This window comes from Gymnodraco acuticeps, unplaced genomic scaffold (genome assembly GCF_902827175.1).
Source record: "Gymnodraco acuticeps unplaced genomic scaffold, fGymAcu1.1, whole genome shotgun sequence".
In the NCBI taxonomy this organism is placed as follows: Eukaryota; Metazoa; Chordata; class Actinopteri; order Perciformes; family Bathydraconidae; genus Gymnodraco; species Gymnodraco acuticeps.
The window spans coordinates 1-12030 of NW_022991242.1; the positions used below are offsets into that span (position 1 = coordinate 1).

Below are 12030 nucleotides of genomic sequence, written 5' to 3' on the forward strand. Positions count from 1 at the left end.
GCCCAAGGTGTGTGTGTGTGTGTGTGTGTGTGTGTGGTGTGTGTGGTGTGTAGTGTTGTGGTGTGTGTGTGTGTGTGTGTGTGTGTGTGTGTGTGTGTGTGTGTGTGGTGTGTGTGTGGTGTGTGTTGTGTGTGTGTGTGTGTGTGTGTGTGTGTGTGTGTGGTGTGTGTGTGTGTGTGTGTGTGTGTGTGTGTGTGTGTGTGTGTGTGTGTGTGTGTGTGTGTGTGTGTGGTCGGATGTGCACTTCAACACTAAATCTTAACGTTGTAAACATGTAAACAAGAAATAAGAACAATCGTAATCCATGAGGGATCTGGTTGAAAAGTAAAGTACTCCTTAAACTGCTGTGACTACAAGGTGTGTGTGTGTGTTTTTTTCAGGCCTCAGAGAAAGATGAAGCTGCCTGTATGAAGGACTGGATCTTAAGATATGCAGAGCAGAGCAGTGAGGAAGAGGAGGAAGAGGAAGCAGGGAAGAAACCACGCAACCCTGAACTGGAGGAGAAGTTTGACCCAGTAAGTAAAATAAATACATTTTATAAACTATTCTCACTGAACTTTCAGAGCAGTAAAGAGCAGCTCCGTGCAAAACTTAAAATCTGTGTCTTTAGATACTGCATATTGCTCAAAACTCATACAGTCATGACAGTTGTTGAGAAATAGTTAGAGCTAATGGATTATATCCAATGATACCTTCTCTGATTTCCCTACATGTGTTATTAAGTGAGCTTTAGAGGTGCAGGTATTGGACATTGTTTCCTGTATTTAAAGGATCCAAAACAATTAATGTCATTTTCTGACCTTACCCGACTGTTCTAGTTACTCTATTATCGGCCTTTTCTCACTCAGTCATTAAATCCACATATCTAAGGATCGTTTAACAAAAATCTCATCGTGTAAATCCTAATATAAAGTTGCAATATCTGGGTTTTTGATCAGCAATATTTAATAATTAGATTTCCTCCATTATTTTGGTCAATAAATGTTTTTATCAGTGTGCCGACGCTCGTGAACTGTCAGCAGGAGGGCGGGGGAGCCTCGCTGCGGGGGAGCAGTGTGTGGACCACGCAAACACAGTGGCATTTGTACAGCTCCTTATGGGTACTGCAGTTAGTGAAGCGCTTTCCTCCGTGGTGAAACTATCAGCACCACGGAGGAAAGCGGCAGAAAGTCGCCTGGAGATAAAGAGAGCGGGGCTGCGTGCATGGCTTCCTTCTGCGGGTAACGGGGAGACGCGCTCTGGCGGCGGTCTCGTTCAGGATCCGAAAATAACATTTAAATATTTTGCACACTTATTCCTAGTGTGCCACTGGTCTATGCTAAGCTAAGCTAACTGTCCACTGGATGCATCTTCTTGCAGCTTTGTATGAAGTCGTGATAGTGATTTAAACAGCTTACTCACCATTCTTGATAGTTTGACTTTTTTCTAAAATGTTTAGAATTTTTTTTTTTAGAATTCGATTTTTTTCACAATTTGAATTTTTTCTCCAAATTTAGATTTTCTTCCGATTTTGACTTTTTTTTATAAATGGTTTTCTTTTCTCAGTTTAGATTTTCTTTCTCAACATTTAGATTTTTTCTCAAAATGTCACTTTTCTTCGAATTTTAACTTTTTATTTAGAATTAGATTTTTTTCTCAAAATGGTGCTTTTTTCTCCAAATTTGCTTTATTCTCCAAATTTCACTTATTTCTCAACATTTGGCTTTTTCTTCAACATTTTTTAACTTGATTATTTATTTATTGTGATGCGATTAACTATTTATCGTGTACATTGGAATGATCCACACCAGGCTCCCGGGTGTATCTGTGTGTTTTCTTCCTGTATGTCCCTGCCTGTGTTCATGACATAAGCTGCTCATAACCCTTGCAGGATTAATAAAGTTGTCGATTGATGGATTGATTGATGCATGTTTTTTCTTTCTGTGCAGAATGACCGGTATTTGATCCTCACGGCTCAACTGTACGACGCCAGAGACATGGCTGCTGTTGCTAAAACCAAAGGAGACAAGACAGGTCAAAGGTCGGCTCAGGACCGGATCCGCATCATCCTGCAAGGTCAGAGAGCTCCTCTAACTGAGTCCTGCACTGCAAAAACTCAAAGTCCTTCATAGATATGTTTTTTATATATCTATATATCTGAGACAAATGCTATTGCCTAAAAATAGCATGACAGGTGACCTTTAAAACATTTCTATGACTCGTGTTAAGCTCATATATTTCCTGTGTTGTAGAGATGAAGCAGCTGGAGCCGCACCCCATGTTCAATCCGGCTCTAAAGGTGGTGGACGCGCCGCAGAAGGAAAAGAAAACACTTCCTGTCACCGAGGATCTCGCCTTCAGCGTATTCGAACAAACGGAGAAAGCCCCTCCTAAAGAGAAAGGTTTGCAACTCAAACATTAACTTTAACAACGAACTTTCTAATTGTTCTACAAGATACTGTATAAAACACAACATACTGTTTGAATTGGATTTGAATATACTACATTATCAAAATAAGGATAGGCAAGGTACGTTTATTTATATAGCACCTTTCAACATAAGGTAATTCAAAGTGCTTTACAAAAACGAAAATCATAAGGAAATAGTGCAGCGGAAACACATTTACAATGGCATTTAAAAACAGTCATTAAAGGCTAATATATGCAGGGCTCTTTGTGGAGCCATTTTCTATTGGTAAAAACTACCATTTTAAAGCCTGATGTAATGAAATGCAGGATATGTTCTTTGTGTTTTTATACATGCTTTATGACCTTTGTTTACCCGTTGCATTAATTGTTAAAGGTCCCATGTCATGCTCTTTTGGTTATCACCCGTCCCCTTGTTGTTATGTAGCTTTTTCTGCATGTAAACGGTCTGCAGAGTCACGAACCCTCAAAGTACACCCTGTAGCGAGTAAAACTCTAACACAGAGAAGACCTGTCTGTGCTGCCCCAGAACGCCTCGTTGGTGATTTCTCTTTTTCCATTGTTTACTTCTTGGGTATAGTGACGTAACATAACGGCTCCGCAAATTGGTCCATTTGAACCAATCTGCGGAGCCGTTACGTTACGTCCACGGAGCCGTTACATTTGGACCAATCCGCGGACTTCCTCACACACACACACACTCGGCGGGACGTTTCGAGGCTCGCTGCTGCGAGGAGCGGGACACTGTGAGCTGGCTCACTGGTGTGGGGTCGGCGAGACAGCGAGACACCGCGGAACTCAGCCTGGGCACACACACAAACTGCCAGCCAGGCTGCGGGTGTGTGTGTCTCGCTGTGTCTCGCAGACGGTCACTGGGCTCACAGGGAGGGAGGGGGGGGGGGGCAGGAGCTCCAACAAGCCGTTCAGGACAGAGAGTGAATACACACACTATACAGAGATGTTGTTTGAGAAACCAATGTGAGTTTGGAACATTGAACAATGTAAATCTGTTCTAGTAGACCTCAACAAAGGAATTATGATCAGTAGAAATGGCCGTGACATGGGACCTTTAACATTATGAATTGAAATGAGGAGAAAATAGATAAAGTTTGTTGTTTGTTAATTTATTTAAGAAAGGTACAATTCACACTGATTAATATGAACACTAAATGTGCAAGATTTATCTAGAATCAAAGGGATGAACCCCTCGGTCACACAGGCAGAGCACACAGTGAAATGTGTTCTCTACATTTAACCCGTCCTAGTATCAGGAGTCTAGTACTAGGAGCAGTGGGCAGCTATTGCACAGCGCCCGGGGAGTGAGGGGTGAACTGGGACCTCTCCAAGTAGCAGTCCACACTCCATATTTAGGTCTGATCGGGGTCTTGAACCGGCGACCCTACAGCTCCCAGTCCAAGCCGCTACTGACTGAGCCACTGCAGGTTGATGGCTTTAAAAGATAACATGCAAAAGTATAAATGCACAGAATTTGTGATATTGGATAATTAAGTTTACCTGGTTTATTCTTGTAGTGGGAAAGTCTTCACACTTTTAGGCTGTATTCTAAGTTTGAGTGCCAAAAATAAACGAGGCTTTGGGATACATTACTTTTTTAAAACCAACATTTAATCTCACACTTTTTGCTGATCATTTCGTCACACTTTCCTTTCTGTTTTCCAGCTCCAGTTGTGAAGAAGAACGAGCCGAAGGACATCCGTGACTTTGACTACACGGCTCGCAGCTGGACGGGAAAATCCCCCAAACAGTTCCTCATCGACTGGGTCCGGAAGAACCTCCCCAAGAGCCCGGCACCCGCCTTCCACAAGGTGCCTGCTGGGAAATACTGGAGGTCCAAGTGAGTGTGTGTGTGTGTGTGTTTTATTCCTATACACATGGACATTTTGGTGCGTACAAATCCACTTCTATTACCGCTCTCACAACATAAAGGGATGGTGTGTGTGTGTGTGTGTGTGTGTGTGTGTGTGTGTGTGTGTGTGTGTGTGTGTGTGTGTGTGTGTGTGTGTGTGTGTGTGTGTGTGTGTGTGTGTGTGTGTGTGTGTGTGTGTGTGTGTGTGTGTGTGTGTGTGTGTGTGTGTGTGTGTGTGTGTGTGTGTGTGTGTGTGTGTGTGTGTGTGTGTGTGTGTGTGTGTGTGTGTGTGTGTGTGTGTGTGTGTGTGTGTGTGACTCCTAGACATTTAGCTAAATGTTGTAGGGTAGGAAAATGTTCAAAATGATCTCCATGTGTGTAAAAATCCACTTCAATTATCAGCTCTCACGACTTAGAGATGGAAATGGACTTATATATTTACTCAAGTTAGACTTAGATATACAACGTTTAAGGTATTTGTACTTTACTTGCGTTTTTTCTACGTTTTTGTTTTCTACTCCGCTACATTTCAATGGGACATTTTGCTTTTTTACCCTAACCCCCACACATATCTTATAAAGCTATACAATATAAGGTTTTGTTACAGATGAATTGTCCAATTTGTAGATACAAGAACAGCTGAAACAATGAGTTTATTGACAGGAAATGAATTGTCATATTAATAACGCCATTTCTCAATATTTTCTACATTTCTAAAATAAAATGGATCGATTAAATATGACAGTTGATCCTTTAATTGATAAATTCCTTATAAAAGTAAAGAACATTTTCTGTAACCTTGCAAAATAATCATTATTTAGTGCTATATATATATTGAAGTATAACATATCCTGCAGTAGTGATATGTTGTGTTATTGAAGTCAAAGTCAACCCTATTGTCAATCTTTCAGTTTGTGTACAGACAGAGAGATCGAAATACCGTTTCCCACAATCCAGAATACAAAAACAAATATATATAAAATATGTATAAACCTATATATACACAATCAACAGACACATGTATACATATGCACACATTAAGACATCAATAAAAGCACAACGATCAATATATACAAAATAACAGTCACTTCAATATCTTTGGGAAATGTACATTAGTGCAAGACTGTCCATAGCAGCGTAAAGAGTGTCTGGTGCTGGATTTGAGTGTGTGTGTGTGGGGTGTTAAAGTCCAGTGTGGGCATAATAATGAAAATCATTTTAAAGCCAACAACTACAAATGTCCAACTAGATTTAGAAATATGTTGTATTGATTTGACGTCTCTCTCAGGGTGCGTGTTCAGAGGACGGAGGACATTCTTGAAGTTTGTCCCACGATCCTGACGGAGGACAGCATGCAGGCTCAACATCTGGCTGCCACTCTGGCTCTCTACACCATGGTGAAGGGACAGGTAATACACAGGTGTACAGTACGACTCACTGAACATTTTATACCATTAGATGCTTCTTAAATTAAGGCTGTGTAGTAAAAAGTACATTTTCTTATCTGATGACGTTTAGTCGTCTCATTAAGACACTTTTTAAACTCACCAGTGGGGTATTTAAGGACGTATTTTATGTTAACCACAGACCTTATTTCAGGATAACCAAAAACACGTTCAGGAAACCATTGACTTCCAGACAGGGAAGACAGGAAGTGCTAACATGCTGACTCATTCCCAGCTTTAAGGACTCATTCCTTTAACATCAGTTAAAAGTATACTTCGGGACAATGGTGGATTTAGCATACAATACATCAAAGAAACATACATGGCACAACCTTCTAGTTAAGCTAGGGCAGTGTTTCTCAAACGTTTTCATACCAAGGACCACTTAACCAATAGAAAAACACTCGCGGACCACCTAACTCCACAGATATCCAAAATCACATCATTTTTCTAGAACAGATTACAAATCGCCTGAAAATGGTACAAACAAGTGGCAACATGTGTGACGAAGGTGTTGTGCTGGGCTATATCATGCAATTGAAAGTGAAACTTAAGCTCGCTCCATTGCGGAGATATTCCCGCGAGAGTGCGGAAAACTTAAATGTATTTATTTATTTCAAATGTTACCAATATACTCACTGACCACTAGGGGGCGATCACGGGCTACCAGTTGTCCGCATACCACACTTTGAGTAGCACTTAGTCAGATCTTGTACTTGAGTAAAAGTAGAAGTACTCTGATCTTGTACTTGAGTAAAAGTAGAAGTACTCAGATCTTGTACTTTAGTAAAAGTACTCTGATCATGTACTTGAGTAAAAGTAGAAGTACTCAGATATTGTACATGAGTAAAAGTAGAAGTACTCAGATCTTGTACTTGAGTAAAAGTAGAAGGAGAAGTACTCAGATCTTGTTCTTGAGTAAAAGTAGAAGTACTCAGATCTTGTTCTTGAGTAAAAGTAGAAGTACTCAGATCTTGTACTTGAGTAAAAGTACTCTGATCTTGTACTTGAGTAAAAGTAGAAGTACTCAGATCTTGTACTTGAGTAAAAGTACTCAGATCTTGTACTTGAGTAAAAGTAGAAGTAATCAGATCTTGTTCTTGAGTAAAAGTAGAAGTACTCAGATCTTGGACTTGAGTAAAAGTAGAAGTACTCAGATATTGTTCTTGAGTAAAAGTAGAAGTACTCAGATCTTGTTCTTGAGTAAAAGTAGAAGTACTCAGATCTTGTACTTGAGTAAAAGGAGAAGTACTCAGGTCTTGTACTTGAGTAAAAGTAGAAGTACCAGAGTGTAGGAATACTCAGTTACAGTAAAAGTCCTGCATTCAAAATGTTCCTCAAGTGAAAGTAGAAAAGTATTCTCATCAAAATATAGTGAAAGTAGCGACAGTAAAAGTAGTCGTTGTGCAGATTGGTCCATTTCAGAATAATATATATGATATGTTTTATAATGATTGATCATGAAAGTGTTCTCAATGCGTAAAGGTGCAGCTAGTCTGAATGACTTTGTATACTGCAGGGTAGCTTGTGGATTTACTCCAGGTGGAATATCCGTTGCTGCTTTCTAACCCACGGTCCCCTCTTGTACCCAGTCTGTGCACCAGCTCCTCCCCCCCACCTACAGAGACGTGTGGTTGGAGTGGAGAGACAGCGAGCAGCAGAAACAGGAAGAGAGTCGAACCGCCGCCAACAAACCCAGAGACCAGTTCATCTCCCGCCTGCTGACCCGCCTCAAACAGCAGCAGAACCAGGACCAGGGGCCCGAGGCTGGGTCTGAGGGCCCGTCGGGGGGGGGAGGAGCAGGGGAGGAAGAGCCGGAGGAGTCCTGGGAGAACCTGGCAGGACTGGATATGGAGGAAGGAGGAGGTGGAGGGGGTGGAGGAGGAGGAGGAAGAGGAGAGGTGGAGGATAAGAGCGAGAGGAGAGGGAGGAAGGAAGGAGCTCTGGAGGCGGCGAGGGAGCTTCTAATGAAGCTGAGGAAGTCTCCACTGGCACAGAAACTGAAGGTAAACATATGTGTGTTGTCTTCTCCTGAATTTTTACGTCTCTTGTTTGTTTTTGTTTTATTTTTGATGGCACCTTAAAAAAGGAGTAGCTCTACTCATCTCATTGTACCTGTATACTGACCATAAATCATTATATTTAATTTAATTTAACATATTAAAGAGCTTTTTAAGAGGCCTTATTCTGCTTTTTGGGGTTTTCCCTTTCCCGTAGTGTGTTATATTGTTTTTTGTGCATTAAAATGAACTGCAAAGGCTATAAATCCCCCTATTGGCTAGCACTCCCAACACATTGTAGGATGAGGGGGCGGGACATCTCTAAGTGGTTGACCAATCACAACAGAGCCGGCCAGCTAACCAATCAGAGCAGGCTGGGCTCTGGTTTCAGACAGAGGGTGAAAAGAGGTGTTGCTTAGTTTTGATAATTATACAGTTATTATGTGATCTAGTGTTCCTTAAAACACATGGTGGAAAAAAAAAACATATACATGAACCCTAGAGAGGGCAAAAGTACACACATGCTTTACTCAAGTAGAAGTACAGATACTCGTGTTTAAAAATACTCTGGTGAAAGTAGAAGTACTGACTAAACTTCTTTACTCAAGTCAAAGTAAAGAGGCTTTGAAATGTACTTCAGTAAAAAGTACCCATAACTAGCAGCTGCTTTAAAGAGTACCTGACCTCCCTTTATATTAATAGAACAATAATGTCATTGTTAGCTAATGAATGTTTCCATGCTGAACAACGGCAACATGACAACGTTTCCATTGGTCCCTCTTCTTTAGAGAAGACCAGGAAATGATGGATACACGGATCGTGTTCAAATCAATAGGCACGCAATGACTCTAAAGAATAATGATCACGCATCAAACACACATTCAGACTAAAGGAACCATCTGTTTGGGAAATGAGAGAAGTAGAAAGTACAGGTATTTGAGTTCAACATGTAAGAAGTAGAAAGTACAAGTATTTGAGTTCAACATGTGAGAAGTAGAAAGTACAGGTATTTGAGTTCAACATGTAAGAAGTAGAAAGTACAGGTATTTGTGTTCAACATGTAAGAAGTAGAAAGTACAGGTATTTGGGTTCAACATGTAAGAAGTAGAAAGTACAGGTATTTGAGTTCAACATGTAAGAAGTAGAAAGTACAGGTATTTGTGTTCAACATGTAAGAAGTAGAAAGTACAGGTATTTGAGTTCAACATGTGAGAAGTAGAAAGTACAGGTATTTGAGTTCAACATGTAAGAAGTAGAAAGTACAGGTATTTGTGTTCAACATGTAAGAAGTAGAAAGTACAAGTATTTGGGTTCAACATGTAAGAAGTAGAAAGTACAGGTATTTGAGTTCAACATGTAAGAAGTAGAAAGTACAGGTATTTGGGTTCAACATGTAAGAAGTAGAAAGTACAGGTATTTGTGTTCAATATGTAAGAAGTAGAAAGTACAGGTATTTGTGTTCAACATGTAAGAAGTAGAAAGTACAGGTATTTGGGTTCAACATGTAAGAAGTAGAAAGTACAGGTATTTGTGTTCAATATGTAAGAAGTAGAAAGTACAGGTATTTGTGTTCAACATGTAAGAAGTAGAAAGTACAGGTATTTGAGTTCAACATGTAAGAAGTAGAAAGTACAGGTATTTGTGTTCAACATGTAAGAAGTAGAAAGTACAGGTATTTGGGTTCAACATGTAAGAAGTAGAAAGTACAGGTATTTGTGTTCAATATGTAAGAAGTAGAAAGTACAGGTATTTGGGTTCAACATGTAAGAAGTAGAAAGTACAGGTATTTGTGTTCAATATGTAAGAAGTAGAAAGTACAGGTATTTGAGTTCAACATGTAAGAAGTAGAAAGTACAGGTATTTGTGTTCAACATGTAAGAAGTAGAAAGTACAGGTATTTGGGTTCAACATGTAAGAAGTAGAAAGTACAGGTATTTGTGTTCAATATGTAAGAAGTAGAAAGTACAGGTATTTGTGTTCAACATGTAAGAAGTAGAAAGTACAGGTATTTGAGTTCAACATGTAAGAAGTAGAAAGTACAGGTATTTGAGTTCAACATGAAAGAAGTAGAAAGTACAGGTATTTGAGTTCAACATGTAAGAAGTAGAAAGTACAGGTATTTGAGTTCAACATGTAAGAAGTAGAAAGTACAGGTATTTGTGTTCAACATATAAGAAGTAGAAAGTACAGGTATTTGGGTTCAACATGTAAGAAGTAGAAAGTACAGGTATTTGTGTTCAACATGTAAGAAGTAGAAAGTACAGGTATTTGAGTTCAACATGTAAGAAGTAGAAAGTACAGGTATTTGAGTTCAACATGTAAGAAGTAGAAAGTACAGGTATTTGTGTTCAACATGTAAGAAGTAGAAAGTACAGGTATTTGTGTTCAACATATAAGAAGTAGAAAGTACAGGTATTTGAGTTCAACATGTAAGAAGTAGAAAGTACAGGTATTTGAGTTCAACATGAGAGAAGTAGAAAGTACAGGTATTTGGGTTCAATATGTAAGAAGTAGAAAGTACAGGTATTTGAGTTCAACATGTAAGAAGTAGAAAGTACAGGTATTTGGGTTCAACAAGTAAGAAGTAGAAAGTACAGGTATTTGTGTTCAACATGTAAGAAGTAGAAAGTACAGGTATTTGGGTTCAACATGTAAGAAGTAGAAAGTACAGGTATTTGAGTTCAACATGTAAGAAGTAGAAAGTACAGGTATTTGGGTTCAACATGTAAGAAGTAGAAAGTACAGGTATTTGTGTTCAACATGTAAGAAGTAGAAAGTACAGGTATTTGTGTTCAACATATAAGAAGTAGAAAGTACAGGTATTTGGGTTCAACATGTAAGAAGTAGAAAGTACAGGTATTTGTGTTCAACATATAAGAAGTAGAAAGTACAGGTATTTGAGTTCAACATGTAAGAAGTAGAAAGTACAGGTATTTGAGTTCAACATGTAAGAAGTAGAAAGTACAGGTATTTGAGTTCAACATGAGAGAAGTAGAAAGTACAGGTATTTGAGTTCAACATGTAAGAAGTAGAAAGTACAGGTATTTGAGTTCAACATGAGAGAAGTAGAAAGTACAGGTATTTGAGTTCAACATGAGAGAAGTAGAAAGTACAGGTATTTGTGTTCAACATGTAAGAAGTAGAAAGTACAGGTATTTGAGTTCAACATGAGAGAAGTAGAAAGTACAGGTATTTGAGTTCAACATGTAAGAAGTAGAAAGTACAGGTATTTGGGTTCAACATGTAAGAAGTAGAAAGTACAGGTATTTGAGTTCAACATGAGAGAAGTAGAAAGTACAGGTATTTGAGTTCAACATGTAAGAAGTAGAAAGTACAGGTATTTGGGTTCAACATGTAAGAAGTAGAAAGTACAGGTATTTGAGTTCAACATGAGAGAAGTAGAAAGTACAGGTATTTGAGTTCAACATGTAAGAAGTAGAAAGTACAGGTATTTGGGTTCAACATGTAAGAAGTAGAAAGTACAGGTATTTGAGTTCAACATGTAAGAAGTAGAAAGTACAGGTATTTGTGTTCAATATGTAAGAAGTAGAAAGTACAGGTATTTGTGTTCAATATGTAAGAAGTAGAAAGTACAGGTATTTGGGTTCAACATGTAAGAAGTAGAAAGTACAGGTATTTGTGTTCAACATGTAAGAAGTAGAAAGTACAGGTATTTGTGTTCAATATGTAAGAAGTAGAAAGTACAGGTATTTGTGTTCAACATGTAAGAAGTAGAAAGTACAGGTATTTGAGTTCAACATGAGAGAAGTAGAAAGTACAGGTATTTGAGTTCAATATGTAAGAAGTAGAAAGTACAGGTATTTGTGTTCAACATGTAAGAAGTAGAAAGTACAGGTATTTGTGTTCAACATGTAAGAAGTAGAAAGTACAGGTATTTGTGTTCAACATGTAAGAAGTAGAAAGTTCAGGTATTTGTGTTCAACATGTAAGAAGTAGAAAGTACAGGTATTTGTGTTCAACATGTGAGAAGTAGAAAGTACAGGTATTTGTGTTCAACATGTAAGAAGTAGAAAGTACAGGTATTTGTGTTCAACATGTGAGAAGTAGAAAGTACAGGTATTTGTGTTCAACATGTAAGAAGTAGAAAGTACAGGTATTTGTGTTCAACATGTAAGAAGTAGAAAGTACAGGTATTTGTGTTCAACATGTAAGAAGTCAAAGTAAAAAGTTGTCAGAAAAATAAGTAGTGGAGTAAAGTACTGATACCAGAAACATGTACTTAAGTACAGTAACTACTTTGTACTCCGCTACTTCCCACCTCTGATGAACCCAGAGAAAATGATCTGAAATG

At 38.7% G+C, this 12030-nt stretch overlaps 1 protein-coding gene across 1 annotated transcript in view; it reads left to right on the forward strand.

Annotated features, from left to right (window-relative positions):
- Window positions 1-380: 380 nt before the first annotated feature.
- Window positions 381-12030, forward strand: part of dhx29 (DEAH (Asp-Glu-Ala-His) box polypeptide 29) — a gene marked incomplete at both ends in the record, with an annotated part of 31555 nt that continues 19905 nt past the window's right edge. Inside the window, 6 exon segments of the mRNA XM_034239459.1 lie at window positions 381-515; window positions 1929-2055; window positions 2232-2381; window positions 4087-4261; window positions 5562-5682; window positions 7311-7724. Of these exon segments, the coding sequence (XP_034095350.1) occupies window positions 381-515; window positions 1929-2055; window positions 2232-2381; window positions 4087-4261; window positions 5562-5682; window positions 7311-7724 (1122 nt within the window).